General features: G+C 52.3%; 2 protein-coding genes across 5 annotated transcripts in view; one reads left to right on the plus strand and one right to left on the minus strand.

The window, feature by feature from the left end:
* FHIP1A (FHF complex subunit HOOK interacting protein 1A) overlaps window positions 1-16,672 on the plus strand; it is a 254,514-nt gene extending 237,842 nt beyond the window's left edge. For all 3 annotated transcript variants that reach the window (XM_066386484.1, XM_066386504.1, XM_066386494.1), the window contains exons 11-13: window positions 3,901-4,079; window positions 4,449-4,587; window positions 9,740-16,672. In XM_066386484.1, the coding sequence (XP_066242581.1) occupies window positions 3,901-4,079; window positions 4,449-4,587; window positions 9,740-9,993 (572 nt within the window). In that variant the 3' untranslated portion in view covers window positions 9,994-16,672. The remainder of the gene's footprint in view (window positions 1-3,900; window positions 4,080-4,448; window positions 4,588-9,739) is intronic.
* A 198-nt stretch (window positions 16,673-16,870) lies between these two features.
* The window catches only part of GATB (glutamyl-tRNA amidotransferase subunit B), a 68,832-nt gene continuing 60,497 nt past the window's right edge, over window positions 16,871-25,205 (minus strand). The window contains exons 12-14 of one of the 2 annotated variants that reach the window (XM_066386520.1): window positions 19,003-19,137; window positions 17,291-17,420; window positions 16,871-17,054 (exon numbers count right to left, since the gene is read on the minus strand). In XM_066386520.1, coding sequence (XP_066242617.1) covers window positions 17,292-17,420; window positions 19,003-19,137 — 264 coding nt within the window. In that variant the 3' untranslated portion in view covers window positions 16,871-17,054; window position 17,291. Of the gene's footprint in view, window positions 17,421-19,002; window positions 19,138-25,205 lie in introns of both variants that reach the window. The other variant, XM_066386513.1, reaches the window with a different exon arrangement.

Below are 25,205 nucleotides of genomic sequence, written 5' to 3' on the forward strand. Positions count from 1 at the left end.
GAGCGGGACAGGCTTCACGGAAGAGGGACACGAACAGTGAACGGAACCGGGTAGAAGTGCCTGAGAGCAGTAGTCCGGGCGGAAGACAGATGAGACCGACAGCACATGGATGAGTGGGGTGGAGAGGCAGTGTGTGCGAGAGAGGAAGCCGGAGAGCTTGGTGGTGCCAGCTTAGAGGGGCCTGTGAGCCACCTCGGGGACCCGGTGCTGCTGGCACTGAGGATGCACTGGAAGCAGTAGAGTTGGCAGGGGCGTGACTGGAGCCGTGTGCCCTGTGACCAGCCCTGGAGTAACATGGAGAGCCCTGGCCTGGGCGAGGGCAGCGCAGGAAGGTCAAGTGAGAGACTGCCAGAGATCAGAGTGCACCAGGCCTGGACCCGGTGATTCTGTTTCTAGAACCAGTTTCACAGCTGTACTCACACTTATGTGCCGAGATGTATATTCGGAGATGTTCATTGCAGCATTGTTTATATTGGAGAAGGGCTGGAAACAACCTGCTGTATACCAAGAGGAGACTTGTACTAAAGCCACTCCCATGGCAGTTGGGTGTTTTTTGGCCCTGAGATGAATGGGACGACTCTGTGAGTGCAGATGTAGCACAGTCTCCAGGGTATATTGTTAAGCAGAGCCCTGTGTAGAGAATGTCGTCATGAAACAAAAAATACTGGGAGACAGGTACACACACACACACACACACACACACACACACACACACACATGCTCTCTTGCACACACACACGTTCTCACTCTTAGGAGGCACGATATTGTGTTAGATAAGAGTTACAGGCAGTGGGCAGAGATGGGCTGACTTAAAACTGCAACTGCACTTGGCATTTCCCCTCATCTTTACGTGTGGATAAATACCCAACATACTTCCTGGACTTGTGAGTATTTAAATACATTACAAGAGAAGTGCTTAGAATACTTATTGCCTGGCATGTAGTAACTGATTAATACATGTTTTAAAAATGATTCAATTATTATTTAATTATAGACATGAAACATTCCTGGAAGACTACACTACACTGTTGGGAGGAGTTGCCTCTAGAGTGGAGGTCCATTGTTTGTTTTATACCCCTCTGCTGTTGAGGGAAAGAAATTTGAAATCATTTCGACCTCCATTAACATAGAACAACTATTGTTGGAGTCCAGTCCAGCGACTCGAGCAGTGCTGGCAGGGAGGAGGAGGGGACTGGGCAGAGGCGAGGTGCACACACTGGTGGCATCGCGGAGTCAGGACACACAGGAGAGGCTGGGCCATACTGAGCTGGGGCAGGGGCACTTGAGAGAGGAGTGAGTGACAGGGAGGGGCTGTGGCGATCTTAGCTGTTCTGAAAAACGAAATGTTTTATGGCTGCAGAGTTTGTCCTCCTAGAAGAAGAGGGAGGAACACCCTCCCCAGCCCCCATCCACAAATGTGGCTTTCTGACAACGTGTAGCTGAGCTTTCAGGTTTTCAGCGGCTTCCCAGTTTCCCCTAGCAACTGCTTTTTGCTAAGCAGTTTTTTTTCCCCTTAAGTGGTACAAATCAACTAAGAATAACATTTGAATTTGAAAGGGTTTAAGATATAATTCTTATTGCACGTGGCTGAGAAGTTGTACTTCATGTCATTAGTGGGTTATAATGACAGTCTTCTAGCCTTGACCTGATATGCCGTCCTTCAAGTGAGACAGCGAGGGTGCTCTCCACAGCCTGGGGATCAGACTGGGCTTTCTTTCTGCCCCCTAGTCATGATGGACATTGATGGTCTCCCCTGGTCACTGCATGGGCAGCAGCTTTCATGTTTGTAGGAAGGCCAGATGGGGCCAAGTGCAGTCTGGGATAGTGCCAGGGAAACTGAGGGCTCACATTAAAGCCGTGAACGTCACAGGAGACTCGGCCCACCTACATGTGGCCTAATTCACCTGTCTGTTCCCCGTGGAGGAGACAGATGCTGCACCTGGGGCAGTAGCGGAGCGGGCGAGAGGGGGCGGGGAAGGACTGGGCGGGGGTTGAGGGGGTGAGGACAGCAGCCTTCCTGTGGGTCTACCTGGAGAGCTAGACTGGCATTGTGATGCCTTCAGCATTACTGGTGAAATTTCTGGCGTTCTGGATGGAAGCCCATCAGGTTGCTTTCAAACTGGGGTCCCAATCCAGAGTTTCTGAACGTATTTGGCTCACTGCCAGCATTGTTTTGCGGGCAAGGGTTCTTCAAAGGCTCTCTGTGTGGGGAGGTCACTGATCTGCTGGGTCATGGCATGTGACTGAGGAGCTCAGCCTCCCCCCCCCCCATCCCAAGGATGAGAACGTTGAGGTTAAGTTCGGCGCACGAGGGGATGGTGCCTCTTCTGTGTTTTAAGGCCCCTTAGAGAGACGTGCTTTGCGTTGCTGGTGAGGGGACTGTGACCATTACCGTGTTACTCGCCAGCATGAGCACGAGGTTTGTAGCCGACGCTACCGTTTCTCGCTGCCGAGGCTTCTGAATGAAGCATCTGGCGGTGAAGTAGCATGGTTTGTTCAGCACATACCAGTGTTGGTGACGTCTGCTTAAGGCCCGTTTACACGTCACGGGCTATGTGCTTGGTTGTAGGTATGCTGTGGCATAGTTCCACTGGGGGAAATACAAAATTCTCATTGATTTTGTTTAGTGGGCCACTTTTATGGTAAAAAGAGAAAACATCTTCCAGTAATTTTATTAATGCCAGATTAATTCTCTTGATTTTTTACCCCCTGTCTTCAGTGAACTCAAAACAAAGTGTAATACGTTTCTGGTGATCCAAATTAGTTGAAGCTTCTTTTCTCTTAATTTTTTAAGTGAACTGCTTTTTAAATGAATTGCAGATTTTCTTTTTTAAGCAATTTATGATGTACCAAACTATATCTCCCCAAACCAAGTCCCTTCTCTCTCCTCCTCCCGTCTGAAGATTGTAGTGTGGTTACCACGTTGCTCAGGGTTACTAAAGTAACAGCCCAGCCCCACCTACCCTTGTCTTTCTCTCCTCCGTGTTCTTCCACACTGTGACATGTGGCAACACAATCTTTGTCACTGTGCTTGTTGGCGATCAGCAGTCCCTGTGCACAGTGTTGCTGATGCCCAGACTTTGATGGTCTCTAATGCTTGCATGAAGCTCTAAAGCACGCAGTAATACAGTGGTACCTTGAGATACGAATTTAATTTGTTCTGTAACCGAGCTCATAAGTCAGTCAACTTGTATATCAAGCTGCTGATACTGGACCCATGCGCCAACGCGCCAACTAGCGGCAGCTTCCCGAATCACGACTTGTATCTCGGAACTTCGCTTGGATCTCGGACAAAAATACAGACCAAGTCGCAGCTTGTATCTTAAAAAAATTGTATGTTGGTCTGTTCGTATCTCAAGGTACCATTGTATTAGCTGATAAATGTCATGATCCTGAGCATCGGCAGCACCAGGAATGGCAGAAACAGTGCGGAAAAGTATATATTTTTAAAAAACTATTTGCCAAGGTCTGTGATAATTTTCCAAGTGTTAAAACTGCTCGTGGAGTCAAAACAGAAGCTCCCATGCGCATTCGTCCGCAGCCGCCTCTGTGGCGGTGGTGGGTCGCTGTTTTGGTTTGAGGCAGGAGATACCGGCTGCATTCCCCTGTCTGGTGGGTCAGTGTTTTGGTTTGAGGCAGGAGATACCGGCTGCATTCCCCTGTCTGGTGGGTCGGTGTTTTGGTTTGAGGCAGGAGATACCGGCTGCATTCCCCTGTCTGGTGGGTCGGTGTTTTGGTTTGAGGCAGGAGATACCGGCTGCATTCCCCTGTCTGTACTGGCTCTGCACCTGGTGGGGCTGCGGTTTGGGAGATGTGGCCCCAGTGGCTCCCCGGCTGTCGGGGAAGGACACGCCGCTGTGCCCGGCCGGCCCTGAATGAAGCCTTGTGTTCCTCCCGCAGGTCCATTCATCAGCGTGGTCCTGTCCAAGCTGGAGAACATGCTGGAGAACTCTCTGCATGTGAATTTGCTGCTTATTGGGATCATTACCCAGCTAGCCAGCTACCCCCAGCCACTCCTGCGTTCCTTTCTGCTCAACACCAACATGGTTTTCCAGCCCAGCGTCCGTTCTCTCTATCAGGTACGTCCGCCGTGCCCACCTCCACACCTGTTGATTTGATGGGTGCTAACGAGCAGGGCTCCTCCTCTCCTTCCTATTATTATTATTATTATTATTATTATTATTTTAAATTCCTCGGTTCTAATTCATTTGCTCTCCTTTCTCATCCTGTTTTGCTCATTGTGTGTTGATGATCCTAGACAAACTGCAAAGCTTCATTTAATTTGATGTTTTGAGGGTGCCCCACCAAAACACCCGGGCATTTAAAAACGAGCCAATGCCCAGTGTAACAGTTGCTGCACGGAGGGCTGTCCCTGAAAGATACATGGGTAACTGAGCGTGGCATTCCGTTTGTAGCATTTTAACATCGTTAATGTTGTCTCTTGACAGGTCCTAGCATCTGTGAAAAACAAGATTGAACAGTTTGCTTCTGTGGAGAGGGACTTCCCAGGACTCCTCATACAAGCCCAGCAGTACCTGCTCTTCCGAGTGGACATGTCTGACGTGACGCCTGAGTCACTAACCAAAGGTAAGCCCAGTTTCTCCCCCGTGTCTCCCCTTCGCCTGCTCCCCCATTTGCCTGTCTCCTGATCTGAGCCCAGAGTTGCTTCAGGGGCTCCTGGGCTCTAAGAGCATCCAAGTCAAGTTTCTTTATTACCCAACAGCGGGGCGCTTTCTGTTAGTGTCCTTAAGCCCAAAGAAAGGTCTGCCCTGCCCACACCTGGCCTGTTCTCGGCTTGGAGGGTCTAGTGGGCATTTGTTCCCCTGAGAGTGGCTTAGGGAAGCAGCGCTGTGTGTGGCTGCCAGGCTAGAATGAATAACTGGGCGCCCTGGGCCAGGAGGAGCTTCTGTGCACCGAGTCGTGCTCCGCCAGCCCTGCCCTGAGGAGCATTTGTTCTCTTCCTTACGTTTTCAGGGTCTCTTGGGCCCAAAATAAATGTATTTTAGGGCTCTAGAAGTTAAAAACTATCGCTCAGACTGAGAGACGTAAAGTTTACACTCAACTTGAAATTCCCGAGAGTAACTTTTCATCAGCGCAGGAGGCGTTAGGCCGGGGCCTGGCGGGATGGGCCACCGGTGCTGGGTGGGTGCTCAGCAGGAGGGCCGAGGAGGGCCCTGCGGGGTGGCCAGTTGTCCCCGAGCTATGACCTTGGCCTTGGGGAGTGCCAACCAGGAAATGTGCCACATTGCACCGGCTTTTGCTTATCTCAGGACACGTCAGGCGTCTCTGCGGCAGGTGAGCTGTGGTGAGTGGGGCTCCCAGTCCTGGGCTAAAGGCACGTGGTCAGAAACCAGCTCTGAGCAGCAGAAATGTAACTCAGGGCAGCTTTTTAACTTTTAAAGGAAGCTGGAGAGATCGCAGAACTCCGAAGGCTTGACCATGCCTCTGTGTAGCTCTCTAGTCGGTCACTTGACCTCACCTGGCCTCAGGTTTCTTGACTCTTAAATGAAGAATTTGTTTTCCATCTCTGAAGTCCTCTCTGGCTGCAGAACTCTGGGTGTGAAGGCCCTTAGTGCATTGCAAGGCAGATTTTGGAAGAAAAGGGGGCCTTGTGCCGCTAGGGAGGGGAGGGCCAGGCTTCAGGCTTTGGTTCTGGAGGAGAGTGGGCCGGCCGGAAACAGAGGGAAGGGAGCCCCGCCTCTCGGTGGGAAGGCGGGCTGCAGCCCCACGCAGCCTCCGCTGGCCACCGGGACAGCTGGTCTCTTAATCGTGTTCCTCCTGAACAGGGAGCATGTTGCTGTCCTCACCCTGGGAGAAAAGGTGTGTCAGTTAGCCAGCTTCTGTGCATAACTGACCACTGTGCAGACGGCGGCTTAATGGAAAGCCGTTTAAGCCTGGCCAGGTAGAGTAGTTGGTTAGGGGGTCATCCTGTTATGCCACGGTTGTGGGTTTGTTCCCCAGTTCTGACTGGGGAGTCAACCAACGAACACGTGGGTGGGTGGAGCAACAAGTTGATGTCTCTCTCCTCCACCCCCTTCCTCTCTCTCTAAAATCAATTTTAAAACATAGAAAGCCATGTATGAGAACTCAGGAATCTGTGGTCAGCTGGGTGCTCTGACCTGGGCCAGGCTCGGCTGATGTTGGCAGACGTGCTGCGTCAGCAGGTGGCTGGATGTCTGGGATGTTCTTAGTCGTATTGGTGGCTGCTGGCTGGGGAGATGGGGACGATGGCGGCCAGTGTCTCTCATCATCCAACCTGCTTGTCAACGTCCCGGCCACAGGGTCACAGAGTGAGGGCAGGAACATACACAATCTTGTGAGGCCCCGGAATTCTGCATTCTGTTGGCCAAAGCAGGTCCCTGGGCCAACCCTGGTTCAAGAAGGGAGCAAGCCCCCCCCCCCCCCACCTCTCAGGAAGAGCGCACGGAATTACGGTCACTTTGGCAGTCTACTGGACGGAGGGGGCTTTGGGCTCCTTTCCTTGCACTCGTGTTTCACAGTTTGTCAGGTGCTTTCCCAGATGGCCAAGGTTTATTTTTACCCAGCACTGTGAAGCAGGCAAGAAAGGTACTGTTCACCTCACTGTCATGTAAGGAAGTCGAAGTTAGGGGCCCCGGGCAGCCAGGTGGGACCAGGAAGCCCAGGTGCCCGAGGCTGTCCTGCCCAGCTCACAGGCCGAGGGCACACACGCTGACCGAGTTCGCTGCTCTCCTTGGCAGCAGGCCCGCGTCCCCCCGGGGGAGGGTGGGGTCACTCACCCCTGTGCTTTGTTCCCGCTTCAGACTGTCTGGTGGCCGCGGCTGCCAGATGGGTGCCCAGGGGAGCTTGTTCCCAGCACATAAGGTTGTCAAATTAGTCAGCTGCGGCTGCTGCTTTTTAAGGGCTGTGACACTCAGGGGACTTGGACTTGTAGGACTTCTCTGGGGATATAAAACTTGACTTTCATGGAGATTTTCCACATTAACTTCTTAACCTCTTTCAGGTTAGAAAAGTAAAATAAAACTGAACTAAACTGAACCTAAAAGAACTGCAGACTTCCAGAGTGAGGAAGGTCCCTGCCCCTCATGCGGAGCTGCTCTGAGCACCAAGTGGGGCCCAGGAGCCCGGGCTCACTGGGACGAAGAACGCTTTGTAATTAAGAATCCTGGTGAAAGGCCAGATACAGGGGCTCCCCGTGTCTGCGTGCTGTGCTCACACTGCTGGCAGGGAGAGGAGGCATAGTGGTTTCTCTGCTAACTCCTGACATCTTTCCAGTATCAGTCCTGACAATGCTCTGTTGTAGCCTCCCGGACCCAGGGCACCGTTTCCAAAAACCACTCCCGACTCTGACGTTGATTTGTCCTTCCCGTCCTCCCTGCCCCTTTGCTCCAGGCTTGTGCATGCTTGAGCCCTTCACGAGGGGTGTAGCTCAGGCCCTGCATCCCCCTGGCCCCCGGCAACTCCCTCTCTGATGCTTCAAACAGAAGCAGGGTTCGTGTGACCTCCGCTCAGAGCCAGGGGACCCCCTGTGCCAGCTCTCACCTCCTCACCTCGTCTCTGAGGCTCATCCATGTGCTCGGCTTTTCATTTCCCCCTCACACACTGTGTAAACCACAGAGGTTGTATCTGCTTATCTTCAGAGTCCTTTCCCTGGTCTCTAAGTTCTGAGAGGGAGGGAGGGAGGGAGGGACATTATGTGATAAGCTAGTTGCCGGGGTGGGACCATCTCTGCTTTTGAGTGGAGAACTCGGTGGGGCTCTGTGACACACCGACAGGCCAGTCCCGCACGGACAGGACAGCACCTCTGTGAGCACTGCCCTGCCAGTCCTGTCCTTGGCACCCATGGGGAGCCCTCTGCCTTCTTTAGTGGGGACAGTTTGGAGTCTTAAATTCAAGCTGGGTAAATGAGCCTTAGCAATGAAACTTTCTAAATATATGGATCAAGCTAGATAAATGAGCCACACACACTGTTTCTGGGGAAAAAAGAGGAGTGAATTTGAATGAGAAAGATGGAGATAAGGAATATAAACCAGTTCCAGGGAGACCAGGTGTAGGGAAGATGTGACATTGGTCAGTTTGGTCTCTCATTCATTCAGCAGATGTTTACTAGCTTCTATGACTAAGGAAGTGCACTGTGTGGACCCATCACACAGGGGCTCAGCCCTCAGAAGTCTCAAAGTCTGGTAGAGGGGGAAGAACAGAAACAGCAGTGCAGGTGTTCACTGCAAATAAAATGGGGTGGAAGGCTCAACAGGGAGTTCTTCCTAGGGGCGGGAAACAGGAAGTGCTTTGTGATGTCAGTGGTGGCCGAATTGATGATGACATATGGCTGACACTGATCAGGAGTTCCCTGCGGACGTTACACTTACTGACCCACTGTGAGCTGTCCACAACAGGACATTATAACACAGAGGTAAAGCAGCTTGCCCGATGTTACTCAGCCTAAGCGTGGTCTGTGCTCACCACCTCTGTAGGCTCTGGGTGGGCAGAGAGACGTGGGGGAAGGAACTCCAGTGGGGGAACCAGTGTGAACGGGGCCAGGGGACACAGTGGTCTGGGACCAGTGCCCAGGTGTCCCATTCTCCGCTGGTTTCCCGGACAGCCTCCTTTGTGAGCTTGACACTTTGGAGAAATGCGGTGCTGGAGGGCTAAGGTGGGGGTGCCGAGGGGTGGGTCCCGTGATTGGCGAGTGTACCTCGCTGATGTCAACACTTTGGTTCCCCTCTGATGTCAGACATGTTGCTTCTGCTGAGAGGCAGCAGCAAGATTCTCAACTTCTCCTGATCTTTATGGCTCGAGCTGTGATAAGCTTTATTCTAAAAGGATATTTAAAGCAGTAAAGTGAAGGTTCTTTTTTTTCCCCTTAACACTAAAGACTATAGTAGTGAGATATGGAAAGTACTATAAATGTCAAGAATTTTTAGTACTGTGGTAAAGCAACACTCTGAGAAGAGTGTTAAGTTATGGGACTGAAGTCTGAAAAGCAGCTAAAATAATATAGAGCTTAAATATAATGATGTATAAGGAGTAATAAGACTGTTTGGAGTGGGGGGCAGAAGAAAGCATAAATATATAGTTCCTATAAATATATAAAATCTGGAGATGTTCAAGAATGAAATAGTCCAGGAAATGGAAACCATTTTAATTAGTGAAATTGCTTTTATATGCAAATGCAAATCACTTGAATGTGTTCAAGTTTGGGCAGACCTGTGTTACTGAAGCTGAGACCGAAACCCCTGCAACCTTCCTTGCATGGAGTCTGCCAGGCCATGCGCTGCCCCTCAGTGCCTCCACTGCGGGAAGTGCCTTGTCCGGTCTTCCAGCACCCAGCTTCCTCTCCATCATTTCTAACCTTTACACAGCTTATTCCATTCTGTTCTCCACCAAAGGCTGGAGGTCCTGGCCAGAAAGGGTCGGGGGAGTCACCATGGAGCCCTAGAGGCCAGAGCAGGAGCTGCAGAGAATGTCTGTCCCTGGAGGGTTCTTGATTCACCTAAATTCTTGCTATAGCTGCTGCACCAAGTTCCTTCTCCAGGATTTAGGATATGTCTTGTATCACCTGCGCGATGCTGGAGGTTATCTTCTGGGCAAATACGTCACGGAGGAGACCCAAGTGTGTGCTTGGGCTGTGTCCTCAGATGTCAGCCTGTTACAGGGCCTGAGCCCACAGCATCTCCACCCACTTCCTTCCCCTCAAATGCACTTAAGAGGGCAGACGGAAAAGGCCGTGAGGTCACCCTGACTGTCTTTCTGGTTTCAGATCCCGCGCAGGATGCTTCCAGGACAGGAACTGGCAAGGGCCTTTTGGATGGCCCCCCAAGAGTGCTTCAGCCCTTCCTGACAAACAGAGCCAGGGTGGCCGCGGTGCCCCCCAGCCTGCCCCTGCCGGTGCGGAACACCATGCTGGCCGCGGCCCTCTTCCCGGAGTTCTTGAAGGAGCTGGCCGCCTTGGCCCAGGAACACTCCATCCTCTGCTACAAGATCCTGGGGGACTTTGAGGACTCCTACTGTTAGCTTTTGTTTTGTTTTTTTAAGTAGACATTCTTGTTTTTTAAGGTTTTAGTGTCTTGACTGAATGTTAAATGCAAAGCTGCTTACAAAAATTTCTACTTTGATATTTCCTGACAATACTTGATTTGTGGGAGGGGAGTTGTCTGTACACCCCCCCACCCCTGTCCGAGTCTCTCCACCCTGCACGATATAGAATGTAAGTCTCATAAGCTGGTCGGTCCCTTGGTGGGTTTTCTTTGCTCCGTATTTCCTACTCAAGTTTTTTGGTTCTTCTCCTGTTCCTTTGAGTCAATGCATCTTGCAGCGTCAATCACACCACTGGGGGATTCAGTGATTTCTAGAAGTACCCCATGTCAGAAGGTCAGCTGTTCAATGGCACGTGAAGAAAGCACATCTGTTCCCATTGCCTTCTGCGTTCTGGCTTCCGTTTTATAAAAGGGAAGAACAAAAGTGGAGTCTCCCTTGCCTCCCATCACGTGATCATGCCTCATGTATCCCTCTGCAATTTCACATCCAAGACTCGTTTTCTACCCAGCATGCATTGCCTTAGGGTGCAGGCAAAGCCATTGGTGTCCGCCATCTGCCTGGGAAGTCAGATGTGGTTGGAGAGAAGTTGGAGTGCAGAGACGTCCTCTTGTTGCTGGAGAGACAGGTGGCTGTGTTCGGTGTATCATGACCTCAACCCTGGAAGTAGCCTTATCTTAGTAAGATTTGCACAAAATGCAATATGCCTATGCAAACTGTTTCTTTGGATTTTAGGCGTTTGGTTGTTCAGAAGAAAGCATGCTATCATATGCTTATATAAGAAGATGGCCATCATTATTTTTCAGTGTTTTATGAAAAACAGACTTGTGAAGGTATTTCATAGTAGGTTTTTTTTGTTGTGTTGGGGGTGTGTGAGTGAGGGAAAAGGATAAAGGTAAACTAAATGCAGCCTGTAAGATCGTTGGTTATTATTTTACATTTTGTTTGCTTTTCTTAACATGTTGTACGCTGCAGTGAACCAGGAACTGTGCAGCCACTTGGGAATCAGGATGTAAATGCCAGCAGGTCGCAGGGAGCCCTGCAAAGCCAAGTGCCTGCCGGTGACTCACTCCACACAGCAACACCGTCTTCTGAGTAATGGGGTTTATTAGGCGGCCCCAGTGTGATGTATCAGTGCCTCCTGCTGCTGCTCAGCCTGCGCCCAAGGCATCATTATCCTTCCAGCCAGTCTCCTCACACCACCACCAAGAGGGGGAACACAAAATAACTGTGGGCTAAAAGTGAGGCCCTACACACCTGGTCCTTATGAATATTCAATTCTACTCCCATCTACTTGGGGCCGGCAAGAAGCACCTATATGGAGGAGCCTCCCTGTTTGGAGGGCAGTTGGAAGCCCCAGCTCTCTCTGTGGGTCACTGTTGAACCTGGGGTGGGGGCAGCCACAGGTCTGATGGTCGTCTCAGGAGCACTGGTTTGGGTTTAGTCAGCCCCAAGCACAGGAAGGAAGTGAGGAAACGCTTATACCTGGGACCCCGCAGAGCAGAGGCTGCCCTTCTGTGTTTCAGGGACCTCGAAGCAGCTTTGCACTAGAGAATGCACCAGCCCGTGAACGAGGCCCCATGAGATCCGGCTGGGACGGTGCCTCTTGGGAGCCACCCTCGCAGTGTTTCCGAGGCTGAGCAAGAAACCAAAGATACCAATTCACTGTACACTTCTGACTTCAAAGTTGTGTCTTGAAAAGTGGGTTGCCCAGCTGGGGTGCGGTAGTCAGACACAGGAGGCCCGCAGACTGGACCGTTCTGGGGTTCCTGGCGCCTGCTTGCATTTGCACAATCAGCATGTCTCCACTGGAAAAGAAGGTGGCTTAAGGGAGGGAAAGAGAAAGGCACAGACAGAGGAATTTAAGCTGTAAGTTCTCATCCTCTCCCTCTGTTTTGCACAAGTGTTTATCTTCCAGTTTCAACTCACCAGGTCTATAGAATGCTAAAGTCACGTCTGGAAACGGGATTCTTTAAGCTTTTAGTTTGATTTGCACTGTTCTCCGTTATCTGGTGATGGTGTCGACTGTTCCTCGTGAGTCCATACTGCTTCATTATAGAACACCAGAGACTCCTTTGTGAAAGGTGCCCTTTGGGAAGGAGGTTGAGTCTGTGCCTCCATGTATTTTTTTTAATAGGTACTGAAGTAGATTTACTTTACAGGGGACAGAGATGGCCGGTGTCTGCAGTGAGAGGTATGAAAATTACTTCCAGTGTGGGGTGCTGGTAGCAAACTCAGGCTGCTCACCCTCTCTGTTTGAAATTGGAAACTGGTTCAGGTTTCTGAATCCACTGCAGCTCTCCTCCAGAGGTCTGTGTCCAGGATTTTTCTGCATGAATTCGGAAAACTGACCCAGAGATACATTACAGAAATCTGGCCAACCCGTTGGGTTGGGTGGAGACAACCAGGTGGGTTGGGTGAGGGTGGTTCAGGGAATGGTGTGGACGAGCCAGGAGAGAACCCGCAGGCCTCGGAGGCTATACAGAGGGGAAGGGCAAAGTGTGAGGGGTCTGGAGGAAGGAATGTTGGTCTAGGTAGATAGGACAATACAGCAGGTGGGGAAAAAATCCTGGCAATGAAGTAGAATATTCTAGTCATATAGTAGGTGAGGCCCTTAGAAACCTCTTTTCTGTAATGAGTATAGGGGAAAAATTTAAAGATACTTGGCATGCTTCAAAATGTGGCCCAAGAGTCTAGACATGTTTCCATATGGACAGGCTCGTATGTCAAGTGCCGTGCTAGTGGAAGCCATCGTGGGCAGAGGGCGTTCGGTGCAGCCTGGGGCTGGCGTCAGTGTCTAGCCTGCTGGTCCTGGGCAGTGAAGACGAGCCAAGAGTTCCGGGAACATCACAACATTAACCTCAATTCATAATTCAGGGTCTGAGGTTAAGACGGAATGATGTGGGTGGTTCAAAGTATGTGAGCACTAGAATATTTAGAACTGATTTTTGGAAATGGCCAAGGAAATGTTCTTAAATTTTTAAACAAAGATATTTTAGGTTGAGTTTAGCTTAAAATACTATTTCTAATGGTGGGGTATAATTTACAGTTTCTCAGCCATGAAATGAGGATGCTGGATAGCTGATTAGAGGTGAAATTTTCTTTATCAGTGGATACTTCCTCTTTCCGGTATTTAAGGAATTATGACATTGTCCCCATTTTTCTTAGTATTACAGAGGTGGGCCAAAGTAGGTTTGCAGTTGTAATACAAACTATACAATGATTGATAAATAATAATACAAGAAAAAAAACTTGTGTACTCACAACTATAAACCTACTTTTGCTCACTCATTTTGGAAACTACTTTGATGTTCTGGGCTTTGAACCGATGTCTTGGTTACCTGTAGGGAGGATGCATTCAGTTAAGGGTCCTCAGGAGCACCCTTTCCTTAGCAAGTGGCTTTCATTTTGGTCAGATGTAGCTGCCAGGAGAGCATCCTATGGGGAACAGAGTCTAGAAGCAGGGTGTGTGCGTATTCTGTGGCCTGTTCAGTGTGGGTAGCCCATGGTGCACAGGGGTAAAAGCTGTTTTGAACGAATCTGAATCAGCTTGGTTGTCGGGGTCCTGTGGGTGGATTTCCAGATCTGCTTAGAGGTTTAAGGTTGCATTCATTCTGTGTCTGGGTCCATGCGTTCAAAGGGCTGCCCCAGCAGGGGTGGGACATGTCACTGGCGTGACGTTAAATACGCACAGCATCCCCTCCAGTTCTTATTTAAGGGCAGTCCAATTTAATTGCTAATTACCAGCCCGGTAGTTACTAAAATGGCCGCCACGCTTACTATTTTTGTGAAGCAGCTCACTGTAGGACAGCTATTATCGCACGTGCCACTTGAAGCCATTGGCCCAGGCCCGCATAGTCTGCGCTCGCTGCAAACCCCAGCCAGCTTCGCAGTGACCGCCCCTCCCGGAGCAGCAGGCAGCGGAGGCCACCGGCTCTCAGCCACTGAGATGACACTCCCGGGCCCCTGCGTGCCGCAGCCACCAGTCTGTGAATCACGCCACACTAACTCTCCATCAAACGACAACTTAAAACAGCACTGTCAGGCCAGTATATACTCCATCCTTCAATCACATCGAGGGAATATTTAAAGAAAATGGAGCTTTTTTTTTTCTGTTTGAATGGCTATTGTAAACCTGATGCTTTTTAAAGAAAGAACTCTTGGAAGATGAGTTGTTTTCAGGATGACTCTGCCTCAGGAAGTCCCCTCTAGGTCCAAGCATGTATTAGGCCACTACCTGTTTTGGAGGACAGAGTATCCAGGCGGCGCATTCACTGGACAAACGAGGCCTTGTGAACACTCTTTGGTGAGCCCTGTAGGGGAGCAGGGACATGGTAGGGAGGGCCTGCTGTCCCCAGTCCTCTGCATGGGGACCCTGCAGTGAGGAATGACCTTAGGGAGGACGGACCCTTCCTATCCAGTTGGGTTGCTGTGAATTTTGTTCCTGTGAGTAAATCTCCCGCACTGTCCCCCACACAAGCAGCAAGGCAGCTAGTACGTCCTGTCAGCAGGAGTTCGCTGTGCGTTTCAGGCACCTTTGGGGGGGACTCAGTTCCTGTGTCACTGCAGAGCCTGACCAGAGCCGTGGGTGCTCAGGCCGGGTTAGGATTTCTGCAGAGCCAAGGCTGCAGGGGTCTGCGCTTCTGAGCATGTCAGCTCGCTTCCACGGGACGGGCCTGTGCGAGACCCACCCCATGTCACTGACCTGGCGAGGCTGTCGGACTCAGGGAGGCAGTGAGGAGGGTTTCAGTCCGATGCTTCCTGTCTCACTCTCCGGGGTCAGCTCTCCCCTCAGAGAACCTTGAAAATGTTTGTCTGCACGCTGCTGAAGGAGCGGGGCAGCCCCTTCCCACTGCCTCTGCTGACGGGCAAACCCATGGCCTTCCGGATGGGTACAATGGGTCTTCCCCAAATGGTCACTGGAGAATCCTTGAAATGATGCAGCTCTATTCCATAGGAATGTGAAATACAATATAAATTGTGGGCCACGGCCATAAGCTATATATTGAATTAATCAACTGACTCAGCTCCAGGAGGAGGTGAGCTTTTACTTGTTATTCTGTGCCAGGGAGCACACTGAGCTCCGAGGCTGACGTCACCACCCTCCCGCCATCACCAGCCAGCCAGCCAAGCAACCTCCTCAAACAACAGCCCACGGTTTGGCTCCAGCCAGGCCGAGCTGGTGCAGGCCGACCTGGGGGACAGCCAGTTTTCTAGCACATCCCCTCCCAGCTTACAGGTGTGGGGGATCCAAAGACAGACGGCAATGGCTTCACCTATGGCACCAACTCAATACATTTTAATGAGATTTGCCCCTGAATAGCAAACAAAGAACCAGACTAAATTCATACTCATGCAAAAAGTATTTAAAATTGTACTTCACTGAGGCCCATTGACGAGTGGAGACATACTATGTGGATTTCTTAAGGGTGTCATGTGAACATACCTTTTGATACAGGTTCCAAGTATCCAGGTTTCACTTCTTTTCTCTTATGAGCAGTTATAACTACAGAACAGGCTGATCTGCAGGATGTCAGCAATGGGATTTCAAGGCCGTCAGAGCCGGATGACAGTGAGCGTGGGAAGATCGAGTGACAATGCTGCCACATTTCTCGGAAATGGTCAGGCCACACTACGGGCTCCATCTGACATAACAGTTCTAGTAACCGTCTCCCCCTGGCTGCCCCCACCCCCCATTAAAGAGAGCCCTTGATTTAAAATGGGCTGGAAAAGAGCCTCCAGAGTTTTCTGCAGTCTGATGACTAAGGACCCAGACCTTCGTACGATGTCGACCTCACCAGATTCCAGCCTCACAGTGCCTTTGCCCGTTTGTAATCCAGAGACCTGTGGGGTGAGGAGAGGCAGGGACTCTGCCTTTCTGTCTCAGAAAGAGGGTTAATGAAAATATTTTACTTTGAGGCCCAGTAGTTGTCAGTGTTGTGTAAGGGGCACGTCTCAGTCCTCCTTAGGGAGTCCTGCACAAGAGTCTGCAACTGTCAAGTGCTGAGCCGGTGGCGGGGAAGGTCCTCCTCTACCCTGTGGCCCCCAAAGCCCCTGGTGGTGGGGAACGTCCTCTTCCCCTTTGCCCCTAGAGCACCAGGTGATGGGAAGGTCCTCCTCCTGCGGCCCCTGGAGGCAGGGAAGGTCCTCCTCTCTCCTGCAGCCCCCAGAGCACCGGTCAGGGTGGAAATGCCTACCTTTTTCTTAGTGGGCCAAAGAATCCAGTGTAAAAATCAGTGTGTCCAAAAATTGTGTTCTTGCATTTACGTCACAGTTTGACATGCGCTTTTAAATAGCACCATGTGCAAAACTGGTCTTTAAGCGTCGTCAGAGGTAACACAGGCATAAACTGAACAAAGGGGCATCCCGGTGTGATAGGAAAAGAAAAAACAGTGGCGAAGGCAAGCCAGCCTCCCAGAGATCCTGTTAACTGCACCACAATTACTGTTAAAGGTCAAGATTTTGATTGCTAGTTTATAATCTTATTCTTTCCAGGCAAAACAAATCAATTTAATGTTACAGCTTATTTTTCTTTTTATCTCTTTTTTGGCCTGAGGGTGGGGGGAAATTGTCAACTGCACAATCTTTGAAGTGTAAGTTAATTTTTTATGTGATATTTCAGTATATATTTTATTCATTAAATTTATTTGAAAACTTCTGTTGTCTATTTTACCAAAACAAAAAAATCATTTACTCTGAGCTCTGCCTTCCGGGGTCCCTAGGGAGTTGAACGGGCACCACTGTTGCTCAGTGGATGGGTGAACAATACCAGAGTAGATGGGTGAACAATACCGGTACCTGATCCGAGACTAATCGCCGCCTTCTTGCCCTCCCGAGAACTCTCCAGACAAATGTGTGTTTACCACGTCGATGGATTTATTCTGTTGTCTTCATCAATCTATTTTCGGGTCTACAGTACTGCATCCAGGCTCTGGCTCTCTGCTAGCCCGCAGCACCCAGCACAGAGCTGCCGTCTGGATGCACCCGCACGCTTGCTGAAGGAACCACAGAATGGGCTTTTCCCAGGGAGGTAACAGTATCTGGAACAGCACGTTGCACGTAGTTCAGATTTATCAAGCACTATCTGTTCACACTGTGCAGCTGAGACGGAGCTGCTCTGACATCAGTGACACCAGTGGGGGAGGCTGCAGTCTGTGGGGCTGGCCCACGGCACAGGGTCAGGCGTGGCCATGGGCGCTGGCCTGGCCCAGGGTGGAGGACGCCAGCACGTCAGGTTTCAAGGCTCCGGCTCCCTCAGGCACAGGACCCAGAATACCTCATGACGACAGCTCCTTCTCCAGAATCTCCTTTATCACAGTCGGGTCTGCTCGGCTGAGTGTCGCTTTTCGAACCAACCCGATCAGTTTATTTACAGCTCTGGGGTTTCCCTTCTTCATATCCATTACCTTACAAGACAGAAATTGTCTTAGAGGAGAAAATACAGATATTCATTCCTAAAAGTCCTAAATTAAGGTTTAGTTTTACTGAAATTTAAATTGTTTTTTTCTTGTAGTGTTAGATGTGAAATGAAGAGGGTTGAGGGGAGGGGTGAACTTCTGAGGCGGTTTCTAGGCTCCGGTCAGAGGAGGTGCTGCCACTTTGCCCTCTGATTAAAATGGCCCAGGACTGTGCTGTGCCCGAGGGGCTCCTACAGCTCGAGCCCCCCCCCCGGGGGGGGGAGCCAGAGCGAGCGCCCGGTAGCCCAGGTGCGGCCCCTCTGCGCCTACCACGCCGTTCAGCGGGCACTGGAATGGATGTGTGGCTTTCCTTCTCCCTGACTCCCGTGTGTGAGAACACAAGTCCATAGTGGGCAGCTCTCCCAGAGCATTTGCATGGGGTGGCATGCCCTGCGGTGGGGACCACAAACGCGGGAGGCACCTGCCTGGCCTCCTAGCCTGCAGCATCTCCGTCGGCAACAGCATCTGTGAGTACCTACACTCAGTGTGAACGGGCCTGACACTAAAAGTGTGTCTCTCCCTGTCACTTTCCAGAGCAGCCCATGTCCCCGGCAAGCTAATGGGTGGGGTAGGGGTGTTAGTTCGAAAGAGGTGCTAGCAATTCCCCCTCCCCCCACTGAAAAATATCTCTACCCAGGGGTTGGGAACCTATGGCTTGCGAGCCAGATGTGGCTCTTTTGATGGCTGCATCTGGCTCGCAGACAAATCTTTAATAAAATAACGTTAAAAATATAAAACATTCTCAGGTATTACAATCCATTCATTTCCTACCGCTCATGTGCATGGTTGCGGGTGGCTGGAGCCAATCACAGCTGTCCTCTGGGACAACACCAAATTTTTATTGGATAATGCTTAACATACACGGGTCATTGTATGGCTCTCACGGAATTACATTTTAAAATATGTGGCATTCATGGCTCTCTCAGCCAAAAAGGTTCCCGACCCCTGTCCTAGACAATATGATTAGACTTGGGGAGGGAGGGATGGTAATCATTGTAGCTTTTCTATTTCGTTCTGTGTTTAGAACATGTAACTTGGTTTTCAGCTATGCTTCTGGTAAGGACTTTCTGCATTATTTATACATAATTGTCCTTTCTGCTTCTTAAAAGCATGAAGCTGAAGGGCTTCCCTACCTCCTGCGCCTGCAGCCTGCCTGCTGGTTTGTCATGAGAGGCCCTCCCCAGTAGAGCTGGCTGGGCCCTCTGAACGCCGGCCGCTGGAGGGCAGCCTGAGGAGGTCGGGACGTGGACCTAGGGAGTGAGAACAGCCCCTCAAACTGCACCCCCACGGGGTTCAACTGCAGAGGTGGATTTTCTTTTTCCTTGGGAAAAGTTGTATTTTTTTCTAATATTCACCTAATTTCAGCTCTTGACCTTAGCTAAAAAACTGACAAAAATACTCAGGGAATTACTGATGAAACTGGGTCAGCCATTATTAGGAGGCACTGCCGAGCTGGCACAGGGGCCCGCGGGCCAGGGGGCGGCCCCTCGCTGGTGGACACAGACCCTCTGTAGCGCGCAGGCACAGTTACCACTTGCGGGTTCTCCTCCAGCGTGGCCCGGCACAGCTGTTCCAGCGCCGCCCGGTCCTGCAGCAGCTCCAGCCGCTTTTCCGCCACAATCTGCGTGGGGCTCTTCCCCTCAGTCCGCCACAGCTCCTCAAACACCTGCCGTGGGGGGTAGGGGGGAACAGAGAAGAAGGGATCAGCGGGCAGATCAGTGCCCCTCCAGCCATGTGGGCCTGGCCCCAGGGTGACCTGGTTCTCTGGGAGCACTGGGGCGTGCACGCACACCTGGAGCCCCACTGCACAGAGCATTAGGCCGCACCTCTGGACAGGGACTCCCCACTGGCTGACTCAAACCACATGGCCGGGGCTGTGGGAGGCCAGAGGTGATTAGTCAGGCTCCTGCTTCCAGGAATCAGAGGGCCCGGCACAGCTCTGTCTCACTGAGACAGACATTGTGGTAAAGGATAGGGCTCACAGGCTGCAGCAGGCAACCCTGTGCTCAGACAGGATCCAGGAACCCAGCCTGCTTGGAAACATCATTTCAGGGGAGCCGGAAAGTGGCCCCATAATGAAGATACAAAATGGAAAGTAACTGAAAACATTAACTCATAATCCACAGGGACCTGGCCTATTGCATTTATCCCCGACAGGCGGAGCTGGCCCCAGTCTGGCTAGCATGATCAGCAGTTAATGTGTTTGCACTTTTCTACTTAGAAAATAACAACAAAATCCCAAACTTACTAAAGTTGGGAAAAAATTATTTTCAAAAAAGGCATTTCCTAGGGTACTTGGCTCATTCCTCTTATGGTTCTAGTGAAAGCCGGAAGGGGCCGGAATCCGTTAGTGTCCCGTGGCTCCTCCCTGTGCCAGCCTGCAGTCAGCACAGAGTGAGAACACCCCCAGGCCATTCCTCCAGCTCCCGGAGAGAAACAGCTGCTCAGTGATTAGCACAGAGGATGTCTGGTCAAGGTGGCAGAGGGGGGAAAGCCGAGCTCGCCTCTTCCCATGACCACACCAAAATAACAACAGAGTTACAGAACACCCACCACTGAGAACCACCTGGAGACAAGCTGGACGGCATTCCTGAAAAGAAGCCACCACTTGAGCACGGTAGAAGGGGTGGAGACAAGAATTGGGAAGGTTGTCTCGGCTGTGGAGGGCCCCTGAAGAGTGAGGGGTCCAGCCCAGGGCATCAGTGCCGGGAAGAGACATCCCCACACCACGTGGCTGTGAAAACCCAGCAGGGACTGCACGGACAGGCGGGGCGGGGGGGACGGAGGCGCCCCTCTTGAGGGGCCCGAGCATGGCCGCACGCCCTCACAGACTCATCGCTCTGGGCTCCAGCACAGTGGCAGCAGCTCAAAAGGCACCAGAAACACACAGGAACTGAACTGACTGGCTTCAGAGCAGAGGGACAGGGGTGGCCCAGCTCCCTTCAGAGACAGAGTGCTGGCAGAAGCCACTGCTCCTTTCCTGAGGCTCTCCCATCCAGACAGCCTAACAGAGGCAGGCGCCAAACCTTAGCTCTCCATCAACCGTCAGCCTGGCTGCTCGCCCGGCCTGGGTGAGCCCTTGAGACCCCTCCGCACTCAACACGGTTGCCCGGCCTGAGCCACTTCCAGCGGCTCCTCCCCACAGCAGCCTTCCTCAGCTCGTGCTGTGGGCTCTCCTGAAATCTCTCAGAGGTCCACAAACCCCAGACAGGCAGCAGCCAGCCTTGGCGTGCTCTCTCCCTCTTGCCCAGTGGCCCCAAGCCTGGCACAAATGACAACCAATCTCAACTTGTATTTTAACTTCATTAGGTGGCCCCAAGCCCAGTATAAGCCGTGGCTTGGAATGTAGCCTCAACTAAGCAGCCACAGCCCAACACAAGTGATGGCTAGCGTCAGCTCACACTGTGGCATCCACCAAAGGGTCTCAAGCCCCAGTACAAGTGGCAACTAACCACAGATTACTCTGTAGCCCCAAGCCTGGCAGAAGCAGTTGCTGACCTTGGCCTGTACCCCGTGCCTGAGGTGGCTCCAGAACCAACACACCTCGTGGCCGGCTTCAGACAACACCAGAACACCACCCAGCCAGGTCCACAAGTGACATATGAAGGACAAATGTGGCTGTACCAGACCCTGCTAAGCAACTTCCACTCCACAGGGTCAACTCCTGCACAACAGTCCCCAAATAACCAAAGCAATTTTGAGAAAGAACAAAATTGGAGGGATCACACTACCTGTCTTTAGGCTGTACTACTGGGCTATGGTGGTCCGGGCAATGTGGAGCCGGCGTGGGGGCAGAGGTGGGGAGCCGGCGTGGGGGCAGAGGTGGGGAGCCGGCGTGGGGGCAGAGGTGGGGAGCCGGCGTGGGGGCAGAGGTGGGGAGCCATGGGGACAGAGGTGGGGAGCCGGCGTGAGGGCAGAGGTGGGGAGCCATGGGGACAGAGGTGGGGAGCCGGCGTGAGGGCAGAGGTGGGGAGCCGGCGTGGGGGCGGAGGTGGGGAGCCCCCCGTGAGGGCGGAGGTGGGGAGCCCCCCGTGAGGGCGGAGGTGGTGAGCCGGCGTGGGGGCGGAGGTGGGGAGCCGGCGTGAGGGCGGAGGTGGGGAGCCGGCGTAGGGGCAGAGGTGGGGAGCCATGGGGACAGAGGTGGGGAGCCGGCGTGAGGGCAGAGGTGGGGAGCCGGCGTGGGGGCAGAGGTGGGGAGCCCCCCGTGAGGGCAGAGGTGGGGAGCCGGCGTGGGGGCAGAGGTGGGGAGCCATGGGGACAGAGGTGGGGAGCCCCCCGTGAGGGCGGAGGTGGGGAGCCGGCGTGGGGGCGGAGGTGGGGAGCCGGCGTGGGGGCGGAGGTGGGGAGCCCCCTGTGAGGGCGGAGGTGGGGAGCCGGCGTGGGGGCGGAGGTGGGGAGCCCCCCGTGGGGACAGAGGTGGGGAGCCGGCGTGGGGACGGAGGTGGGGAGCCCCCCGTGGGGACGGAGGTGGGGAGCCGGCGTGGGGGCGGAGGTGGGGAGCCCCCCGTGGGGACGGAGGTGGGGAGCCGGCGTGGGGACGGAGGTGGGGAGCCGGCGTGAGGGCGGAGGTGGGGAGCCCCCCGTGGGGACGGAGATGGGGAGCCGGCGTGGGGGCGGAGGTGGGGAGCCCCCCGTGAGGGCGGAGGTGGGGAGCCGGCGTGGGGGCGGAGGTGGGGAGCCGGCGTGGGGACGGAGGTGGGGAGCCCCCCGTGGGGACAGAGGTGGGGAGCCGGCGTGGGGACGGAGGTGGGGAGCCGGCGTGGGGGCGGAGGTGGGGAGCCGGCGTGGGGACAGAGGTGGGGAGCCGGCGTGGGGGCAGAGGTGGGGAGCCCGGCGTGGGGGCAGAGGTGGGGAGCCGGCGTGGGGGCAGAGGTGGGGAGTCTGCGTGGGGACTGGGGTATGGATCAATGGGGCAGAGTAGAAAGCCCAGAGGTAAGCCCGCATCTCTATGGTCAGCTGACCTATGATAGGGAGGCAGAGGTGCACAGTGGGGTGAAGGCTGTCTCTTGTGTGCACGATGTTGAGAATGCAGGACAGATAAATACATGCAGGGGAGAGAGGCTGAACCCCTCTCTTGCTTTGTATACAGGAACGAACTCGGAATGGACAGGGGACTTGGGTGCAGGACCTAAGACCATGGAGTTCCTCAAGGGAAATAGTCAATTCTCAGGCAAGGGAAACAAAAGAAAAGAAATAAACAAATGGGACTACATCAAACTAAAGTTTTGTGCAGAAGGAAACCATCAGCAGAACAAGGGGACAACCTACTGAATGAGAAAAGACATTCACCAGTGATAGACCCAGTGAGGAGTTAACATACAAGACAGACGAGGAACTCGTACCACTCAGCACCCCAAACCAAACAACCCAGTTGAAGAATGACCCGACTGAGCATTCAGGTGGACAAGCAGGTGGCAACACACACATGAAGGAAATGCTCAGTGTCAGGAGTCATCAGGGAAATGCAAGTAAGAGCCACAATGAGATCACCTTGCACCTGTTGGAATGACTATCACCAGTAAATCAGCAACTGCTGCCCAGGACGTGGCTGGAGAAGGGAGGAGGGAAACCCCCCTACACTGCGGTGTGATTGTAAACTGGTGCAGCCACTGTGGAAGCTTCTCAGAATACTGGAAATGGAACTGCCCTGTGACCCAGTGGTTCCACTTCTGGGTGATGATCTAGAGAAGTCCATAACAGGATGTGTGCGCCCCTACGCTGACTGCAGCGTGTTTACATAGGCCAGGGCGCGAGGCAGCCTAAGTGCCGACCAGTAGATGACTGGCTAAAGAAGATGTGGTACGTACATGAACCGGACTATGACGTGGCCACAAAAATGAAGGCAATCTTGTCATTTGTGACAACATGAATACCTAGAGGGTATTCTGCTAAGTGAAATGAGTCAAAGGCAAAACCATATGGTTTCTTTTTTTTTTTGTATTTTTCTGAAGCTGAAAACTGGGAGAGACAGTCAGACAGACTCCCGCATGTGCCCGACCGGGATCCACCTGGCATGCCCACCAGGGGGCGATGCTCTGCCCCTCTGGGGCGTCGCTCTGCCGCGACCAGAGCCACTCTAGCGCCTGGGGCAGAGGCCAAGGAGCCATCCCCAGCGCCCGGGCCATCTTTGCTCCAATGGAGCCTTGGCTGCGGGAGGGAAAGAGAGAGACAGAGAGGAAAGGGGGGGGGGTGGAGAAGCAGATGGGCGCTTCTCCTATGTGCCCTGGCCGGGAATCAAACCCGGGTCCTCCGCATGCCAGGCCGACGCTCTACTGCTGAGCCAACCGGCCAGGGCCCATATGGTTTCATTTATGTGGAATCTAAATACAAAACAAATGAACTCACAAACTGATGGCTGTCAGATTGGGAGTAGGGAGCTGGGTGAAAAGACGATGGTATTAAGAAGTACCAATTGGCAGTTATAAAAACAGTTACAGGGATGTACAGCTATACTTTACATAGGGAATACAGTCAATACTATTGTAATAACTTTGTGTGGTGTCAGATGAGTACTAGACTTACTGGGGCAATCACTTTGCAAGATAGATAAATGTCTGCTCACCATTGTACACCTGAAACTAATATATTGAAAGTGAACTGTAACTGAAAAAACAAATGACCACATCTAGCAAAGCACATGACGGGGAAAGTGCTCAGCGTCTCAGCAGAGCTCCGAGTTTTCCTCAGCCTGGACAGAAACAAACTACAAACATTCCTCACGGCTCAGCCAGGCGGTGTGCCTTGGCTTAGCTGTCAGAAGACCCCGGTGAGTGGGCCGAGAGGCGCCGCTGGCAGGTCCCCATCCTCTCCCTGCAGGGCTCTCCTCTGGCTGCCACCCAGCAGCCTTGGCTGCTTCGGGAAAACCTGTCCCTCCTCTTAGGAGAATACAGAACATGCATCCTCCAATTCAACTTTTCAAATATTCAGTTTCACAATGAGTAAGGGCATGGAGAGAGAGGGAGGGGCTCAAAAACGGGCAGGACCTTTCTCTGCCCTCCTCACACTTCCCGGGGTCCCAGCAGCACAGGGATGGGACGGCAGAATGCTCTGTGATGCGCGTGCTTCTCAGGGCGCGGGTACATTTTTCTTACATTAAGACTTAAAACTTGAAAACGTTTCTAATTTAAATGTTATTAATGTTTAAATGTTATTAATGTTATTAATACGTGATCATTGTAGAAAATAAGAAAATATAGACAAGATAAAAAGAAACCATCTGTACTCCCATTCCCTCAAGATAACCAATGTTAGTATTTTGAAGTTTTTCCCTTCTTTTTCGTGTTTTGTAACAGTTGTGCTCATAATGTAATACAATGTGTGACCTGCTTTTGCTTCACTTATTAGAGAAGTGCTTTCTTATAGTAATAAAAAATGAATATCCATCATGTAATTTATCGTGATTAAATTACTCCCTCCTGGTAGGCATTTAGACCTTGACCAATGTTTATTCTGTGCATCTCTACTGTTTCCTAAAAAAGCTGCGAGTTGAAAATGTCCAACATTCAAAAGAGAGAGTGGAGATCTCAGGAGACTCCAGGTCTCTGGCTCAGCGCAAGTCACCTGCAAGGGCTCACTTATCAGGAGTCTGCGCAGTGGCCCTTTACGGGGAAGGGGACAGGAAGCTCAGCAAACATGGCCTTACAGCAGGCACCCTGGCAGGCCTGGGGCCACTACCAGGCCCGCCTGGAGCCACCGAAGGGGCCCCAGCCTCCAGGTCAGAGCCCGCAGGGCGCC

Source organism: Saccopteryx leptura, chromosome 1, assembly GCF_036850995.1.
Source record: "Saccopteryx leptura isolate mSacLep1 chromosome 1, mSacLep1_pri_phased_curated, whole genome shotgun sequence".
Classification (NCBI taxonomy): domain Eukaryota; kingdom Metazoa; phylum Chordata; class Mammalia; order Chiroptera; family Emballonuridae; genus Saccopteryx; species Saccopteryx leptura.